General features: G+C 55.7%; 2 protein-coding genes across 4 annotated transcripts in view; one reads left to right on the top strand and one right to left on the bottom strand.

Moving 5' to 3' along the window:
• Window positions 1–11588, top strand: part of INPPL1 (inositol polyphosphate phosphatase like 1) — a 16759-nt gene extending 5171 nt beyond the window's left edge. For all 3 annotated transcript variants that reach the window (XM_023510660.1, XM_003780930.3, XM_023510635.1), the window contains 27 exons: window positions 253–316; window positions 404–554; window positions 761–875; window positions 1126–1266; window positions 1502–1595; window positions 1703–1792; window positions 1953–2051; window positions 2156–2306; window positions 2395–2501; window positions 2821–2923; window positions 3010–3206; window positions 3487–3604; window positions 4199–4295; window positions 4535–4673; window positions 4783–4882; window positions 4982–5070; window positions 5345–5426; window positions 5536–5625; window positions 6172–6285; window positions 6426–6514; window positions 7285–7372; window positions 7458–7613; window positions 7859–7937; window positions 8040–8180; window positions 9601–10276; window positions 10546–10679; window positions 10785–11588. In XM_023510660.1, coding sequence (XP_023366428.1) covers window positions 253–316; window positions 404–554; window positions 761–875; window positions 1126–1266; window positions 1502–1595; window positions 1703–1792; window positions 1953–2051; window positions 2156–2306; window positions 2395–2501; window positions 2821–2923; window positions 3010–3206; window positions 3487–3604; window positions 4199–4295; window positions 4535–4673; window positions 4783–4882; window positions 4982–5070; window positions 5345–5426; window positions 5536–5625; window positions 6172–6285; window positions 6426–6514; window positions 7285–7372; window positions 7458–7613; window positions 7859–7937; window positions 8040–8180; window positions 9601–10276; window positions 10546–10679; window positions 10785–10875 — 3595 coding nt within the window. In that variant the 3' untranslated portion in view covers window positions 10876–11588. The remainder of the gene's footprint in view (window positions 1–252; window positions 317–403; window positions 555–760; window positions 876–1125; window positions 1267–1501; window positions 1596–1702; window positions 1793–1952; window positions 2052–2155; window positions 2307–2394; window positions 2502–2820; window positions 2924–3009; window positions 3207–3486; window positions 3605–4198; window positions 4296–4534; window positions 4674–4782; window positions 4883–4981; window positions 5071–5344; window positions 5427–5535; window positions 5626–6171; window positions 6286–6425; window positions 6515–7284; window positions 7373–7457; window positions 7614–7858; window positions 7938–8039; window positions 8181–9600; window positions 10277–10545; window positions 10680–10784) is intronic.
• Window positions 11589–11977: 389 nt separating this feature from the next.
• Window positions 11978–16634, bottom strand: PHOX2A (paired like homeobox 2a). Its single transcript, XM_003780929.1, has 3 exons — window positions 16246–16634; window positions 14080–14267; window positions 11978–12683 (listed from the first exon to the last, which is right to left on the bottom strand). Exons 1-3 carry the CDS (start codon window positions 16460–16462, stop codon window positions 12234–12236), a joined length of 855 nt encoding a protein of 284 aa, XP_003780977.1. The 5' UTR covers window positions 16463–16634; the 3' UTR covers window positions 11978–12233.
• Window positions 16635–17280: the final 646 nt, after the last annotated feature.

Raw genomic sequence — 17280 nt, 5'->3', positions numbered from 1 at the left:
CTCAAGCGAGTCTCCTGCCTCCGCCTCCCAAGTAGCTGGGACTACAGGCGCCCGCCACAACGCCCAGCTGTTTTTTGGTTGCAGCCGTCATTGTTGTTTAGCGGGTCTGGGCTGGGGATTCGAACCCACCACCTTAGGTGTACGTGGCTGGTGCCTTAGCCGGTTGAGCTATAGGCGCCGAGCCAGGAGGGGTGTTTTGAGGCTTAGCCCCCAGCCTGGGGGTGACAGATTCCAACCCTGCCTTGCCATCAGGTATCAGAAGCATGTACACACATATCGTATTCTGCCTGATGGAGAAGACTTCTTGGCTGTGCAGGTAGGAGGCTGGGCCCCTGACCCTGACCTTGATCCAGCCTTGGAGACCTGGTGGCTGACCCTTCCTCACAAATTTGCTGGCCTGCAGACATCGCAGGGTGTGCCAGTGCGTCGCTTCCAGACTCTTGGCGAGCTCATCGGCTTGTACACCCAGCCCAACCAGGGCCTTGTGTGTGCCCTGCTGCTGCCTGTAGAGGGAGAGCGGGAGCCAGACCTGCCAGATGACCGTGATGCCTCAGGTACTGCTCTGTGTGCAGATCCCTTCCCTGCTGCTGCCAGGACTCTACCTGCCTCTTCCTGTCCTCCCTTCTCAAGCCCTAACTATGACACGGAGTCCTTTACCCTCTGTCCATGGAAGTCGCTGTTAGCTGTGGCTTCCCCCCATAGTCCCCTAAGGATGGGAGCAGTCAAATCTGCTGCCCCACTGACCTCTGTCCACACACAGATGGGGAGGATGAGAAGCCCCCGCTGCCCCCGCGCTCCGGCTCCACCAGCATTTCTGCCCCAATGGGGCCCAGCAGCCCTCTGCCAGCTCCTGAGATTCCCCCAGCTGCTGAGAGGTGAGACCCTCATCCCCTCCACTGAGCAGGAAGTCCCTTTCTCCTCAGAGAACTACTTCCTATCAAAGATGGGAGAACTTCTAAGCAACCCCAGGGATCCTCATCCCATCTCAGCCCAGAAGCAGGCAGATGTCCTGATCTATCCTGCTTTGATTGCCACCAGTACCCTCTCCTGTAGGGGTAGGGGAGTAGGGTGAGGGTCCTGAGACAAGTCAGTGGGACCTCCACTGACTTATGCCTCTCTTTGAAGTGCTCCCAATGGGCTGAGCACCATCTCACATGAGTACCTGAAGGGTAGCTACGGACTGGACCTGGAGGCTGTGCGGGGTGGAGCCAGCAACCTGCCCCACCTCACCCGCACCCTTACCACCTCGTGCCGGAGGTTGCACAGGTATCTGGGACATCCAACCCCACATACTACATCCTTACTTCTGACCTGTCCTTACCTACTCCCTTGCTGCACAGATACCCTGACCTCTAATCCTGACCCTGAATAGTAAACTTGTCATTGCCTCCTAACCTGTACACTTGTGTCTTCATGGGGAAGATAGGGCTTTACATTCAATGTCCCCTTCCCTGTACGTAGGTCAGGGTGGGGAGTTCTTCTGACCCGATGTCTCCCCTAGTGAGGTGGACAAGGTCCTGGCAGGCCTGGAGATCCTGTCCAAGGTGTTTGACCAGCAGAGCTCGCCCATGGTGACCCGCCTTTTGCAGCAGCAGGTGGGACTTTAGGGAGACCTCTGGGAGGTCAGTTTGATGTCTGGAGCTGGAGGTGGGGGCTCCTGCTTAGGAGACTCATGTACAGGCTTCATTCTTTCTCCCCTTAGAACCTGTCACAGACTGGGGAGCAGGAACTTGAGAGCCTGGTGCTGAAACTGTCAGTGCTAAAGGACTTCCTATCAGGCATCCAGAAGAAGGTGGCCTGACTCCTCACCTCTAACCCTCACCTCTGACCCCCACTGGTTTGGCATTGATCCTAAAGCTACAGCTTAACCTTGACTCCAACATCAGCTGTGCCCCCTACAGCCCCAGCCTTCAATGTATCCCCTGACTGTACCCTGCCCTTGCTCCCTTCAGGCTCTGAAGGCCCTACAGGACATGAGCTCTACAGCACCCCCAGCTCCGCTGCAGCCGTCCACACGTAAGGCCAAGACCATTCCTGTGCAGGCCTTTGAGGTATGTGGCAGGTGGGCCTCCGGGACACAGGGAAGTTGGAGGTGAAGGGGGAGCTGCCTGTCTTTAAGATCTTATCAGCAGCCTCCCTACCTCCCCACATTCAGGTGAAACTAGATGTGACCTTGGGTGACCTGACAAAGATTGGGAAGTCACAGAAATTCACTCTGAGTGTAGATGTGGAAGGCGGGCGGCTGGTGCTGCTGCGGAGACAGCGGGACTCTCAAGAGGACTGGACAACCTTCACACACGACCGTAGTGAGTCAGGGCTAGACCTGGGAGGGTGGGCAGGTGGAGCCCGCAGTAAAGGGACACAGGCTTGTGTGACCTGTCCTCTATCCCCTAGTCCGCCAGCTCATTAAGTCTCAGCGTGTCCAAAACAAGCTGGGCGTTGTGTTTGAGAAAGAGAAAGACCGGACCCAGCGCAAGGACTTCATCTTTGTCAGTGCTCGGGTGAGCAACAGGCTGGGCCAGCCCACAGGGGGCTTCAGGGCTCCATAGACTGGCGTGTCCCATTACATGGGAAGAGAGGGAGCACATGATGTGGACATGTCATCCCTCCTGGCAGAGTGGGTCTGACAGAGAGAGTGTTGAGAATGGGTGGCCTGAGGATGGATTAAAATATTCATTCAATGCATGTTTGAGCAGTGGGTATACAGTAGTAATCCAGGCACTCATGGTACTTGCAATCTAGTAGGGTATCCCTGTTTGGGGGTCGGGGGTGAGGTTTTACCTGGCTGCCTACCTGCCCCTGACTGGCTGCCGTCCCTAGAAGCGGGAGGCCTTCTGCCAGCTGCTGCAGCTCATGAAGAACAAGCATTCTAAGCAGGACGAGCCCGACATGATCTCTGTCTTCATAGGCACCTGGAACATGGGTCAGGCCTGGGCTGGGGATGGGGTGGGAGAGAGGGATGGCCCCAGGGCCTGGGCCTGACCTCCCCCCAATCCCCTTCACCTCTAGGAAGTGTACCACCTCCAAAAAATGTGACATCCTGGTTCACATCAAAGGGTCTGGGGAAGACCCTAGACGAGGTCACTGTGACCATACCCCATGACATCTATGTCTTTGGGACCCAGGAGAACTCAGTGGGTGACCGTGAGTGGCTGGACCTGCTGCGCGGGGGCCTCAAGGAACTCACAGATCTGGATTACCGTCCGGTGAGGGGGGGTTCATCTTATCTGGTCCTCTGTCCTCAGACACTACCCTCAAATTTGACTTCATGGATGATGTAGGTGGGAAGCACAGCTTGACTGGCTTTCCTGGACATATCCTCTGGGAGGTCCTTCATGCTATGACAGGGACCATTCTCTCTCGTCCCTTGGGAAGAAGGGTAGCAGACCTTATCCTGTGATGGACAGAACGGTTATATTGTAGGCCAAGGGGGCATGCAGACAGTGGGTGCACCAGGGTAGGGGTGACCCCACACCTTTTCCATAGATTGCCATGCAGTCCCTGTGGAACATCAAGGTGGCTGTGCTGGTCAAGCCAGAGCATGAGAACCGCATCAGCCATGTCAGTACGTCTAGTGTGAAGACTGGCATTGCCAATACCCTGGGTAAGCAGGGTGGGCGGGCTCTGGAGGGTGACAGGGTCATGCCTCCTGTTTTCTCTCCAGCCCAGGAGCGTCCCCTTTTTGGTGGTCTCAGCTTCCCCATATATAGGGTAATTTGAACTTTGAAAAGCATATTCATATTCTAAATCTTTTCTAGCCCTACCAGGAAGGCAAGGCTAGGACACTTGCTGTTTTCATAGATGATAAAACTCAAATCCAGAGTGGTTAAGTGACCTGTTCAAGGCCACACAGCAAGCAAGAGGTGGAGCCAGGCCCAGTGACCAGGTCTCTTGCTTACTTCCCCTGACACACTCTGCTCAGAAGCTGCAAGGCCTTTCAGCTTACCTTTGGGATCTCTCATGATCTCCAGGGGTTCTGTTCATACATACCAGCCAACTTGGCCATCCAGACAGACCATATGTGCCCTATGAGGATCCTTAGGGAGGGTTTGGGTCTATATTCAGGGGCCTCCCTGCCTCTTAGCATCTGTGGAGTGGGAAGGTAGGATCTTCTCGTTGCTGCTTTGAGGGGCAGAGGGAAAGAGTTGGGAGCCCTGTGAGGGTGACCCAGGGCTTCCTCTCTTGCTTGCCTTGACAGGGAACAAGGGAGCTGTGGGCGTCTCCTTTATGTTCAATGGCACCTCCTTTGGTTTTGTGAATTGTCATCTCACCTCTGGAAATGAGAAGACTGCTCGGTAAGGGGGAACATTCTCAGTGGTCTCTTTTTACCCATCCCCTATTCACTTGAGACCTGTCCCTCTCCCATATCGCAGTCTATGGCCAACCTATGGCCCTGTCCAAGAGACCCCCTTGGCCTCCTTTATCCCAACCCAAGACCCTCTGTCTGTCCTGACCCTGACCTCAGAGACTACTTACATTTCTGCTTACTGCTGACTCCTGAACCTGGGTGCCTGTCCCCTGCCCCTCACCACAGGCGGAACCAGAACTACCTGGACATCCTGCGGCTGCTCTCGCTGGGCGATCGGCAGCTCAGTGCTTTTGACATCTCTCTGCGTTTCACTCACCTCTTCTGGTTTGGGGACCTCAACTACCGCCTGGACATGGATATCCAGGTGTGAGCAGGGCCCTGCTAGTGGCAGCTGGGGGTAGGGGCCAGAAGGGCTGTCGCCCCTGGCTCTGGTTCAGGAGGATCATCTCCAGCCTTTGTGTTCACCACCCCAGGAGATCCTGAACTACATCAGCAGGAAGGAGTTTGAGCCCCTCCTCAGGGTGGACCAACTTAACTTGGAGCGGGAGAAGCACAAGGTCTTCCTTCGATTTAGTGAGTGTGGGCCTTGCAGGTGGTTTCTGAGGGGTAGGGGGCTGGTAGGATGTCTGGGTTTCAGGGCTCTGAACCCCACCTGTTCCCTACTTTCCTTAGGTGAGGAAGAGATATCCTTTCCACCCACCTACCGCTATGAGCGGGGTTCCCGGGATACGTATGCCTGGCACAAGCAGAAGCCAACTGGGGTGAGCCAGGAATGACATGAGCCTTAGGGGCTCCCCAGGCCTGCAGTGAATCAAGAGCGGGGAGGTCAAGGGTCTGGGCCTTTGCAGTTGTCACTCTAGCCTCTGTGGCCCTCTGAGGCCTTCAAGTGATCCTGGTATTGTGAGGATCCCAGGAGGGAAGTGGGTGTTAGGGTCTAGTGAATGGAAGTGTGGGGATGCCTCCCTTCTAGGGGTGCTGTGCCAAGCAGTCCCCAGATGTCAGCTTGTCTGACCATGCTGCCAACCCCTGTCCCAGGTCCGGACCAATGTGCCCTCATGGTGTGACCGAATTCTGTGGAAATCCTACCCTGAAACTCACATCATCTGTAATTCTTATGGTCAGAGCCTCCCGGCAGGGTGATGGGAAATCCTGGGTGGGAGGTAGGAGCAGATAGTAGGGATGTTTCCTGTTTCATCTAAGCCTCCTTTCCTATCCCCCCTGCCCAGGTTGCACCGATGACATCGTTACCAGCGACCACTCCCCTGTGTTTGGGACATTTGAAGTTGGAGTTACTTCTCAGTTTATCTCCAAGAAAGGTGATTGTTCTGGATGTGCTTGAGGATATGGCACATCTGGGTGGGCCCAGGTGGTGGCCTAGGGGACAGGTGGGGTTCAGGACCCTGAACCTGGCCTGGGGATGTGCATAGGTTTGATTCTACATAAGTGTATTTGTGTGTTTGGGTATGTATATATGTGAGTGCAGGAATGTTTCTGAAAATGTGATGTGTAAGGGTGTCTACGCATGTCTGTGTACCTGGGCTGTCACAAGATGTGTGTGTCCGTGTGTGTATATGCATGAGTGTATACATGTTTGTGTGTCTGTGTCTGCCTGGGGCCACATGCATGCTGCTGTGTGTGCCAGGAGAGCAGGTTGCTGGGGGGTAAGCCCTCACACAGTCTGGGCCCCAGCCCCTCTTCTATGGGCTTTTGATCCTTGGGTTGTCTCTTTGCACTGGTCCAGAGTCTGGGCGTGGAATTGTGGAAGCCCCTCCTGGCCTTGCCTCCTGCTCTGCCATGCCTCTCTGTCCCATTCCTCCTGTGATCGTCTCATGCCCTCTCTGCTCTCCTCCTATGCCTCTCAGGGCTTTCAAAGACTTCAGACCAGGCTTATATTGAGTTTGAGAGCATCGAGGCCATTGTGAAGACAGCCAGCCGCACCAAGTTCTTCATTGAGTTCTACTCCACCTGCCTGGAGGGTCAGAGGCAGGACCCAGGGATGGGTGTGGGCCAGGGGTGATGGGAGGCCAAGTGGTGTCCAGAGCAGTCAGTCTCCTACTTAGGGGGAAGGAAAGCTGAGAAGTGATACTAAGTTAGGTGTCCCCCGCTCCCACTCCAGAGTACAAGAAGAGCTTCGAGAATGATGCCCAGAGCAGTGACAACATCAACTTCCTCAAAGTGCAGTGGTCCTCCCGCCAGCTGCCCACGGTGAGGCTATGGGAGGGCCTTGGCTGTGATGAGGGCACTGAAGCTGCAGAAGAACATGTTGAGGAACTTGCCTGGGCAGGAGGGTTGGGCCAGTAGTCTCTGTGTGTGTGTGAGTGTACACATATATGTGTTTGGCTGGACATGAATGAGGATAAGGGCATTTATTTGGGGAGTGCAGAACCACATTGCAGTTTGTTCATTCATTTATCAAATAGCTCTTGAGTCTTTGTTAAATATCAGGTCCTGTGTTGGCCACTGGGGACTCAGAAAATTAATTAGTTACAGTGATGCTAAGTGCTAAGAAAGGCCCATGCAGGCTTGGTGCCCATAGTGGTTAGAGCACTGGCCACATACACCGGGGCTGGAGGGTTTGAACCCGGCCTGGGCCTGCTAAATAACAACAGCTGTGCATACAACAACAAAAATAGCCGGGCACTGGGGTGGGCACCTGTAGTCCCAGCTACTTTGGAGGCTGAGGCAAGAGAATCGCGTAAGCCCAAGAGTTTGAGGTTGCTGTGAGCTGTAATGCCATCACACTCTACCAAGGGCTACACAGTGAAACTCTGTCTCAAAAAAAAAAAAAAAAAAAAGAAAAGAAAAGAAAGGCCTATACAGGGCTGTGTCTTCAGTCTTAAAAGTTTGGGATCCTTCCTTAAGAGTTGAGTGCGAGTGAATCCAGATTACCCAAAGGAGTAAATGGTGTCAGGACATGGGAGGAGCTGGTGGTGGGGGTTGGGGTTTGCTCCTCATTGGGCCTCTCCACCTCCCAGCTGAAGCCAATTCTGGCTGACATCGAGTACCTGCAGGACCAGCACCTTCTGCTCACAGTCAAGTCCATGGACGGCTATGAATCCTATGGTGAGGGGTATTGAGGGATTCAAGAAGCCAGGTGGGGTCCTAGAATGGCATGGTAATTTGTTGATCTGTCTCATCTGCCCCTCAGGGGAATGTGTGGTTGCACTTAAGTCCATGATTGGCAGCACAGCCCAGCAGTTCCTGACCTTCCTGTCCCACCGAGGCGAGGAGACAGGCAACATCCGTGGCTCCATGAAGGTGCGGGTGCCCACAGAACGCCTGGGCACCCGTGAGAGGCTCTACGGTGGGAGCTTTGTTAGGAGAAGGGTAGGGCATGAGATGGGGTGGTATGGGCAGGTCTAGCAGGGGAGGACCCAGGGCAGGGCCATGTTGGAATCCCTGGGATACTTTGAGGTTCTGCAGCTACATTTAGGGGGTGGGCCTGCCAAGAGGAGTAGCTGAAAAGGGGCTGGGAGGCCCAGTGAGTATCTGTGGGATCCAGGAGCTTGGGTCCCCTCTGAGTCTCCCTTTCTCATCTCTCCCCCTCAGAGTGGATCAGCATTGATAAGGATGAGGCAGGAGCAAAGAGCAAAGCCCCATCTGTGTCCCGAGGCAGCCAGGAGCCCAGGTGAGCTGGGCCTGTGTTGAATGTCATGTGAAGGGGTACCTGGGGGCTTTTGGTCGGCCCTATTTTATTCTTCATCTGCCCTCTCCTGTGCATCCTTGGCAGGTCAGGGAGCCGCAAGCCAGCCTCCACAGAGGCCTCCTGCCCACTGTCTAAGTTATTTGAAGAACCAGAGAAGCCACCACCAACTGGGAGGCCCCCAGCCCCACCTAGAGCAGCTCCCCGGGAGGAGCCCTTAACCTCCAGGTGAGAAGCAGCTCTACTCCCACCCCACATACACACTAGCCACCACCATGCTCAGCTTTCAGGGCCAGCCTGAGGAGCATCTGCTATTTGGGTGCTCTGCCACCCATGGACAGAGGTGTCATGGCCCCACGCCTGTGGCCACTTTAGCCAGTCAGGCCTCCATTAGGTGTGGCTCTCTAGTCAAAGGCAGCATAGTCAGCCTTTCCTCTCAGTTCTGCCTTTAAAAGTGGAATTAGAAATTGTTTTTGAAACAGTTCCTCTGTGTAAACAGACCTAGCTTGAGCCTTCTGTTTGGAGAAGGCATATGGCTCAGCACAGGCTTTCCCAGCATGCGTTCTGTGGAACTCTGTACTACAAGAGGCTCTGGTAGAAATGGGTTTATGATCAAATGAGTTTGGGAAATGCTTCTTGCTAGATTCTTTTCTTAGATAGTCCTAGGTGCCCAAAGCTCAGCAGTTAGGGTGCTGAGCCACATGCACTGAGGCAGGTGGGTTTGAACTCAGCCCAGGCCAGCTAAACAACGACAACTGCAACAAAAAAATAGCCTGGCATTGTGGTGGGTGCCTGAAGTCCCAGCTACTTGGGAGGCTGAGGCAAGAGAATCACTTAAGCCCACAAGTTTGAGGTTGCTGTGAGCTGTGATGCTACTGCACTCTACCTAGGGTGACATAGTGAGATTCTGTCTAAAAAAAAAAAAGAAAAGATATTCTCAGTGCACATTAGTATTAGCAAAAGCTCTGAGCATGTGGATAGGAAGGAAACCTCTTTTCAACTCTATTTAATATAGTTTCCCAAACTTAATGGGCTAGGAAACTTTTTTCCTCATAGTATCTATTAATGTACTGGGGAACTAATGTTCTGTGTGTCACACTTTGGGAAAGTGAGGCTTGCATTCTATTTATATTCAATTGCCACTTGAACTCAAAATTCTGAGGTACAGTTTAGTGCTTCTTCCCTCATTGTCAGCTATTTTCAGCTATTTGGGTTTTATCCCCAGGCTTGAGTAAAATCAACCTGAGTCTCTGAGTTAGATTCCTCAGTAAATCAACTTTGGATGCTATCAGAGACTAGGCTTTCCAAATCTGCCTGTCACTTTCTTAAGAGGTCTTACTTGCCCAGCTGTCTGGCAGCTCTGTTCTTACCCATTCAAGCTCAGGTTTCACAGTTACAAAGTCATAAATGATCTGTGAATCTTAGCAATGGGAAGAGAGTTTGGGGTTATTCATTTAAAGTATCCCTTTCCCTGACTTTAGAGATCAGGAAACCAAGGGTGGGAGACGGTGAGTGATGTGATTGAGGTCATGTGAAAAGTCTAGGGGCCCCTGTCTTCTGAGTCCTGTCCAGTTTTCTCTCCACTGTACCCATTGCCTTCATTTTGGGTTGGTGGGTCTTGACTTAGTTCTCCTGCTCCCAAACCCAGGTTGAAGCCAGAGGGGACTCCTGAACCAGAAGCGGTGGTACCCCCCCCACCCAAGAATAGCTTCAATAATCCTGCCTACTACGTCCTTGAAGGGGTCCCACACCAGCTGCTGCCTCCAGAGCCACCCTCACCTGCCAGGACCCCTATCCCACCTGCCACCAAGAACAAAGTGGCCATCACAGTGCCTGCTCCACAGCTTGGGCGCCATCAGCCCCCTCGTCTGGGAGAGGGGAGTTCATCAGATGAAGAATCTGGGGGCACACTGCCCCCTCCAGACTTTCCACCCCCACCACTGCCAGATTCAGCTATCTTCCTACCCCCTAGCTTGGATCCTTTGCCAGGCTCAATGGTCCGGGCCCGCACTGGGGGCGAGGGTCGAGGCCCACCACCTCCCAAGGCCCATCCGAGGCCCCCACTGCCCCCCAGCTCTTCACCCACCAGCACCTTCCTGGGAGAAGTAGCCAGTGGGGATGACCGGTCCTGCTCAGTGCTTCAGATGGCCAAGACACTGAGTGAGGTGGATTATGCTCCTGCTGGGCCTGGACGCTCAGCACTCCTCCCCAGCCCCCTGGAGCTGCAGCCACCACCCAGGGGACTGCCCTCAGACTATGGCCGGCCTCTCAGCTTCCCTCCACCACGCATCCGAGAGAGCATTCAGGAGGACCTGGCAGAGGAGGTGTGTGGACTACTAGCTGTGGCTGGTTGGCTGGCTGCGTGTGCCTGAGGAGTGTGCTTGTTCATGGACTATGGTATCTTTTCACTCTAACATTCATCATTCACTGGTGACCCCTCTGCCCTGAGATGGACACTGGGGAGTTGGGGGACACATGAATCAGCCCCAGTCCTTGCCTCCCTTTCCCATAGAGCATGCAGTAGAATGTGGTTGTCAGCAGGTGTTTGGGGGGACACCCTCCGTGCTCCCTCTGACATGCCCTGTTTCCTCAGGCTCCATGCCCGCAGGGCGGGCGGGCCAGCAGGCTAGGCGAGGCAGGCATGGGTGCCTGGCTGCGGGCCATTGGCTTGGAGCGCTATGAAGAGGGCCTGGTGCACAATGGCTGGGATGACCTGGAGTTTCTCAGGTGGGGCTGGCCTGGAGGTGGGTGAGGTGGGTCAGGCTGCAGAGGCAGAGCTAGGAGCCCTCAGGAACCTCCCAGCTCATCTTTTAGCCTCTCTTATTCTCACAGTGACATTACAGAGGAGGACCTGGAGGAAGCTGGGGTGCAAGATCCAGCTCACAAGCGCCTCCTTCTGGACACCCTGCAACTTAGCAAGTGACCTTGAGGCACCTTCAAGCTGGGAACTCGGCTCCTCTTCCCCAGCCTGGGAAGGCCAAGCTATAGCCCTCGCTGCCTATTTATTGGGGATCTGCATTCCCTACTGCCCAATTACTTGGAATGCCCTTATTGGGGTATCCTGCCCCATCCCCTTTTGGGCCAGGGCTACAGAGGCCATTTGCCATAGTTACTAGGGACTTGGTTACTCTGATGCTGTCTTCTTTTCCTGGACCCCCCCCCCCAGCCCCACGGTGCCTATGGGGGTCCAGTTGGGTACGTCTGGGCTCTCACTTTCACTGCTGTTTTTGCTGCCCTCCACTGGCCTGAACTACAGGGGAAGAGGAGTTCTGCTAGATAGGACCTCCCAAAACCCTTACTCCAAGGGGTGTCCGTCCATCCGGAAATGAAGGAATAGCCCAAGGACTGGGCTTGTGTTTATTTAAGCTTTTCTGTATGGGTTTGGGGAGGGAGGGCACTTAATATTATTGGGGTTGTGGGGGGCAGGATATTGGCTATAAAGTGCCAGTTTGCTTAGTTTTTACAGTCTCCTGGTCTATACTGCCTTGTGCTGGGATGGCATGGGGGATGGTTCCCTTGTTAGTAGTAACCCGGGGCAGGGTTCTTTTACAGGCAGCCTATCCTTACCCTGGTCACTCAGAAGGGTTGCTGGAGTAATGTCCTCAATAAATTAAGTTTTATTTGGATTGAGCAAAACTCACCTCAATAAATTACAAGTTTTTCAAAGAAAAGGAACCAAAAGGAAAAAGGCAACTCCTCAATCTCGTTCCCAGAGCCGCCCCACCACTCCCCTAACAGGTTCACTCTCTGTGCCAGACTGGCTAGGGATGGGAGGGGACGAGTGAGGGATGAATTGATGATAGCAACCTTTAGGCTGCTGACAATCCCAGCTATGACCAGAATGCACGAGTGAGGACAGTGTGGGTGGGGCTTGAGGGGCGGGGCAGTGGTGGGCACTCATGGTCACCAAGGTAGGGAGTGACCCAGCCAGCTGCAAAGCCAGGGAAACAGGTGCACCATTCCTCCTTGGGGACACTTACGTTTGGGCACTGTTAGAGGAAGGCAATATTTGATCCCTGATCCAAAGAAAGCCAGGCTAGGAAAGCCTGGGCTTTCCTGGACGGGGTTTAGTGAAGAGTATCCACTCTGCTGGGTGGGAGTGGGTAAGGATGAGAGTAGCCCTGACTTGGTCTTCAAAGCTGGGGAGGACACACCTAGGGGTCACGGTGGGAACGGACGGGACTTCCAGGCCGGTAGCCGGGATGGGGAGGGACTCCTTCAGGTCCTGGTGGGGCAGGGACATCTCTGGGGCCTGGCTTTGAAGCCTCCAGAGGCCGGCGGCTAGAAGAGATTGGTTTTCAGGGCGGGGCCAGGCTTCCGGTGAAAGGACGACAGAACCCCAGAGAAGGGTCCAGGCCCCGGCTCCGCCGGCTGCCAGGCCTTAAGTAGTTCCGCTGCGCCCGCGCCGGGCCCGCCGCCCCCGCCCCCCGCCACGCCAGCCCACAGCGCGCCCTTGAGTGGTTGGGGGCCGGGGCCGGGGCCAGGGCCGGAACCCAGAGCTGCGGGAAGCGGGCTAGGGCTCAGGCGCGGGCTGGCCAGGCCCGGCGCTGGTGGCGGCGGCAGCGACGCGGTGCTGTCAGGCGTGGGGCTGCACGTGGACTCCTTGGAGTCGTCGTCCTCTGATGAGCAGCGCGCCTCGCCCTTTTTGGCGCCCACTGCCCCCGCCGCGCCCTTGGCACTGGCCGCTCGCTCCTGTTTGCGGAACTTGGCCCGGCGGTTCTGGAACCAGACCTGCGGGCACAGGGGCCAGTCAGTCTGGACCAGCGTCAGAGAACGCACAGGGTCAGTCCGGGGCCGCTGGGCGTGGATAGACCTCCGTCTGGAAAGGACTGACCCGGATTATAACTGGTCCGAGTGGCCCTCAGCCTTCCCGGCATCGGCCCCTCATCCACAACGTTCCCCTCCCCCCATCCCCGCCCCTGACCCTCCGCCCACATCCCCAACGCCGGTTACCTTCTGCACTCTTCTCCACCAGTCCCTTTCTCCAGATCCTTAGGTTCTTGCCCATGGGATGCATTCGTCCCCGATCCCGCTGCCTCCCCGTAGTCTTTTTTTTTTGAGACAAGAGTCTCACTTTCGCCCTCCGTAGGCTGCTGTGGCGTCATAGCTGACAGCAACCTCAAACTCCCGGGCTAAAGTGATCCTCTTGCTTCAACCTCCCCAGCAGCTGTGACTACAGACACCTGCCACAACGCCTGTATAGTTTTTTCTATTTTTAGTAGAGATGGGGTCTTGCTCTTTTTTTTTTTTTTTTTTTTTTTTGGCCGGGGACAGGTTTGAACCCTCCACCTCCAGTATATGGGGCCGGCGCTCTACTCCCTGAGCCATAGGCGCCGCCCAGGGGGTCTTGCTCAGGCTGATCTCCAACTCCAGAGCTCAAGCAATCCACCTGGCTCGGCCTCCTGGAGTGCTGGGATTAAAGGCGTGAGCCACCGCGCCCAGCCCGCCCAGTACTCTTTCTTGGTCTCCGGAACTTTGCCTTCACTCTCCTCACCCTAAGCCCTGCCCCCCAATTTCCTCTTTTTGGAAGCTCGGGACTTCCCGCCTGGAGCGTCCCAGGAAGGTGGAGAGGGGGTTAGGGAGCCAAAGAAACCTTTGTCCAGAGCCTTCAGTTTTGGCGGCCGCTGAACATCTGTACATAAATTTGTACAGACAGACAACAGAGTCTGCCCTGGCCCTGTTCTCTTCGGCCCTCCACCTGACCCAAGCTCTGACTGTCCAGCCTCGGGGTTTTCACATCTGCAGCCTGCCCACTCCTTCACCCTTGGCCCTGCAGTTACCTGGGGCTTCCACTTTACCCCATCCTCCCTCCGTCCAGGCTTCTCAAGCATCACTTTGAACGTCCTCCTGGACGGAGGGAGACTTAAATTCTTAAATAGAGAAACGGAAGAGGAGGTAGCATGAAGCTAAACAGATCACTCTCCCGGGGGCCTCCCAACTCCTGACTCTGCTGCCACCTCTGGCTTCCCAGCCGCTCCCCACCCCCACACCCAGGAAAATGCCCTGGTCCCTGGCCCTACATCCCCACCTCCAGGTTGCTGTTGATTGTGTCCCCAAATGTCAAGCACTCACCTCTCACATCACCTTTCATGCCCACACACTCCCTTACACACGCGCATACACTCACCTGGACACGAGCCTCAGTGAGGTCGATCTTGAGCGCCAGCTCCTCCCGCGTGTAAATATCGGGGTAGTGAGTCTCCGCAAAGACCCGCTCCAGCTCCTTGAGCTGAGCACTCGTGAAGGTGGTGCGGATGCGCCGCTGCTTGCGCTTCTCGTGCAGGCCAGATGGCTCCGGGAAGAACTTGTAGGGCACTAGGATGTGTGCAGGAGGATAGGGGCAATGAGGGTGGGGAGAGTGAAAGGCCAAGCTCAGCCCACTATATCCTGTTCCAAGGAAATCGCACACCACCCATGTCCCTAGCCTGGTGCCTCGGCTTGGTTCTGGCAGCCTACAGCTGAGCCTTCTGGTATTGCTCAAAGAAGCTGACCGGGACAAAGGCAGACCAGGATTTGGGAGACCTGGGGCCCAAAAACCACTTCAAGGAAACCACAATCTGATCCTCCAGCCAAGTTCCCCCTACCCTGACCGTGTTACCTCCACCTCCCTCCATTCCACCCTTCCTTCCAAGTCTCCACTTGGTGTGTATATCTCAACCTGACTTCAGGTCCTGCTCTGTGCACCCCAGCCGGGGATGTCTGTCAGGTTTCATCAGCATTGTCAGTCTCCCCACTAGCTATCTTAGTCCTCCCTCTGCCACTGACACTCTCCTGCTGACTCTATTTTCAGCCCTGCAATGGGTTCTCTGCTTTGTACAGATTTGGCTCCCTCTGCCCACCCATCTCTCTCCTTCCCAGGCCTCATTTCCTCTGCCCTTCCTCACATCCCTGGTTCCCATTTTCCTCCGTCCAAATATCTTTTTTCTTTCAACTTTGTCCTTTTGGGCCATTCCTCTTTATGCCCACTGAGAAGGGCTCATTTTCTCTCCACCCAAGTTCCTCCATCTTCTCTTTGCCCTTCTTCTCCCAGGCATGTTCTCTGTGTCCTATCTACTCCAAAGCCGGTCCCCCACCCCTACTCTCTTCCTATACCCGGTCCCAGTCTCCACTGCCTCAGAGACATTGTTTCTAACTATCTCTCCATCCCTGTCTTTAACTCCAGTTAGGTCTCCATATTCTCCAGAGGACCCCAACTTCCATCTTTGTCCCCTCTCTTGATGTTCCCCCATCCCTTAATCCTTGTCTCCCATACCACACTCCTGTCCCCATTTCCCTCATTTCTATTTCAATCTTCCTTGGTCCCCACCACCTGATTCTTATCTCTATCTCCCCAACTTAGGGCACCTATTTCTCCTAGGGTCTCCAGTCTTCTCATCTTTACTTCCATCTCTCTATACCTTATCCCCATTTCCCTGGTCTTGGACCCATGTATCTCTGGAGCCCATCTCCCCAATCCCTATCTTCATCTCTGGGTGCATTTCCATGGTTCTCATTTCTCCAAATCCAGGGACCTATCCCCCCACCTCTACCCCAGGCCCCAGTCCTCTATTTAGGTCCCCCAAAGGGAAGGCAATAAGGAGTTGGGTGGGGCAGGCTGGGACTCTAATCTGAAGGATGGGGATGACTGAAGAGGCTCAGTGAGGTTGAGGGTTTGGACAGGGACTTGAATCAAAGAGCTCCAGGGACAGGACTGCAGTACGAAAGCTGGGAGACACTACAGGGGAACTGGGAAATGCAGGTGGTTTAACGATCCCTGGCCCCTTTTGAGCTATGGTAACCGGTCTGGGCCCAAGCGGGATGGTCCAAGAGAGGGAGGGAGGGGCCTAATGGCGCCAGGGCTCTAGGAAGATTCTCATTTGGGGCAGCTCAGCTGCCTGCAGGGATCCTTGCTAGGAGTCAGGAATCACAGGGGCAGGGGTGTTAAGGGTGAGAATCTGACTGGACTAAGCTGGGAGTCTCATTCAAGAACACAGGATTTGGAGAGATTTGGTGATCAGTCTTTGCAGGTGGTGCGGGAAGAGCCCATTGAGGGGCCCGGTGCTGGACCCGGTGATCTAGTTCCTTGACCCGAAGGGCACAGGATAGAAATTTGGCGGAGAAAAGAATGTGAGGGCTGAGCGGATAGAGTTCATTCCTGCTGAGGGGAACCTCTCATTACTGGGGATCTCGGGTGTTGGAGGGTTTGGCCAGGGCAAGGACCGGGAAGTCTGTAGCGGACAGTCGCATTTACTTGCCGAGTGGGGTGGGGGTTCCGCAGGATTTGGAGGGAGGATTGGGACGGGGCTGCGCTCACCTGCCGAGTAGGGCGCGGGCTGGTGGTCGCGTAGGGCGCCAAGCGCGCAGTTGGAGGAGCCGAGCGCGGGGCAGGGCGGCCCTGCCGCGGGGAAGGCGGGCCGCAGGGGGCTGTATTGGAAGCCGCCAGGCTGGCTGCAGGCGCCGAAGTCGCCGTAGGCGGACGCTTCCATGGCCGCCACGCACGAGTCGTACGAATTGAGGTAGGAGTAGTCCATCGGCCCGGGGGGCGGGGGCGGGGGCCGGGCCAGGCCGGGTCGGGGTAGGGGGCCGGGTCGGGGTGGAAGTAGGGATGGAGGTGCTAGCGCCAGGCGCCGAGGACCTGAGGCCGGCTCTAAGCGCCCGAGAGTTCGCCCGCCCCGTCGCGGCTGCACTCCACCCGTGTGCAAAGCAAGTGCAGCCCGGCTGGCCCCGCGCGCCTTTTAACGCGCAAGACCCCGTGGAGGGGGCGGGGCGGGGCAAATCCTAGGGGGCGTGGTCTGGACTGCCCAGACCCCGCCCCCAGCCACCCCGACCCCCACCCTAAAGGGTCCCAGCCGACCACTTCGGGCTCTCGAGGGGTGGGGCAAAGATGCGCAGGACCCCATCCCCAGAGTCCCCATTCTGCCCCAATCCTGACCAGACCTTCCGTCCCAGCACATGGTGCGAGGCAGAAGGGTCCCAGCCGCTGGTCCGGGCCTCCCCACCTGCGGCCCCGCAGAAGGGAGGGAAGGCAGGCTCCGCGGCGCTCGTGTGAAGAAGTTAATTCAATTTGCCCTGATAACCGAATTATTCCGATCGGCCCCTCAGCCCCGCCCCCAGCGGGGTCCCATCCAGGCGGAGACTGCGGAGGCGGCCCAGGAAAGGGGATGGAGACAAGGACTGGGAAGAGATAGAGCTCAAGACCGGGCAGGAAAGGGATGTGGAACCAGAGAGGAGGCAGAGACAGGGAGAGAAGGAGACAGAAACAGCGATGGAGGCAGTGACAAGAGAGACACAGCTACAGAGATGGAGACAACGATGAAACATGTACAAGAGAAGAGGTGGAGATGAGGAC

Source organism: Otolemur garnettii, unplaced genomic scaffold, assembly GCF_000181295.1.
Source record: "Otolemur garnettii isolate 467f Iridium unplaced genomic scaffold, OtoGar3 scaffold00001, whole genome shotgun sequence".
In the NCBI taxonomy this organism is placed as follows: domain Eukaryota; kingdom Metazoa; phylum Chordata; class Mammalia; order Primates; family Galagidae; genus Otolemur; species Otolemur garnettii.
The sequence above is the reverse complement of the archived record's forward strand: the minus strand, read 5'-3'. Positions and strand labels throughout refer to the sequence as shown.

Coding starts and splice junctions, on each gene's coding strand:
- PHOX2A (XM_003780929.1), bottom strand. CDS start 16,462: ATGGACTACTCCTACCTCAATTCGTACGACTCGTGCGTGGCGGCCATG. Junction 14,268..16,245: donor GCCCGCGCCCTACTCGGCAG/GTGAGCGCAGCC, acceptor CACACATCCTAG/TGCCCTACAAGTTCTTCCCG. Junction 12,684..14,079: donor TCACTGAGGCTCGTGTCCAG/GTGAGTGTATGC, acceptor CTGTGCCCGCAG/GTCTGGTTCCAGAACCGCCG.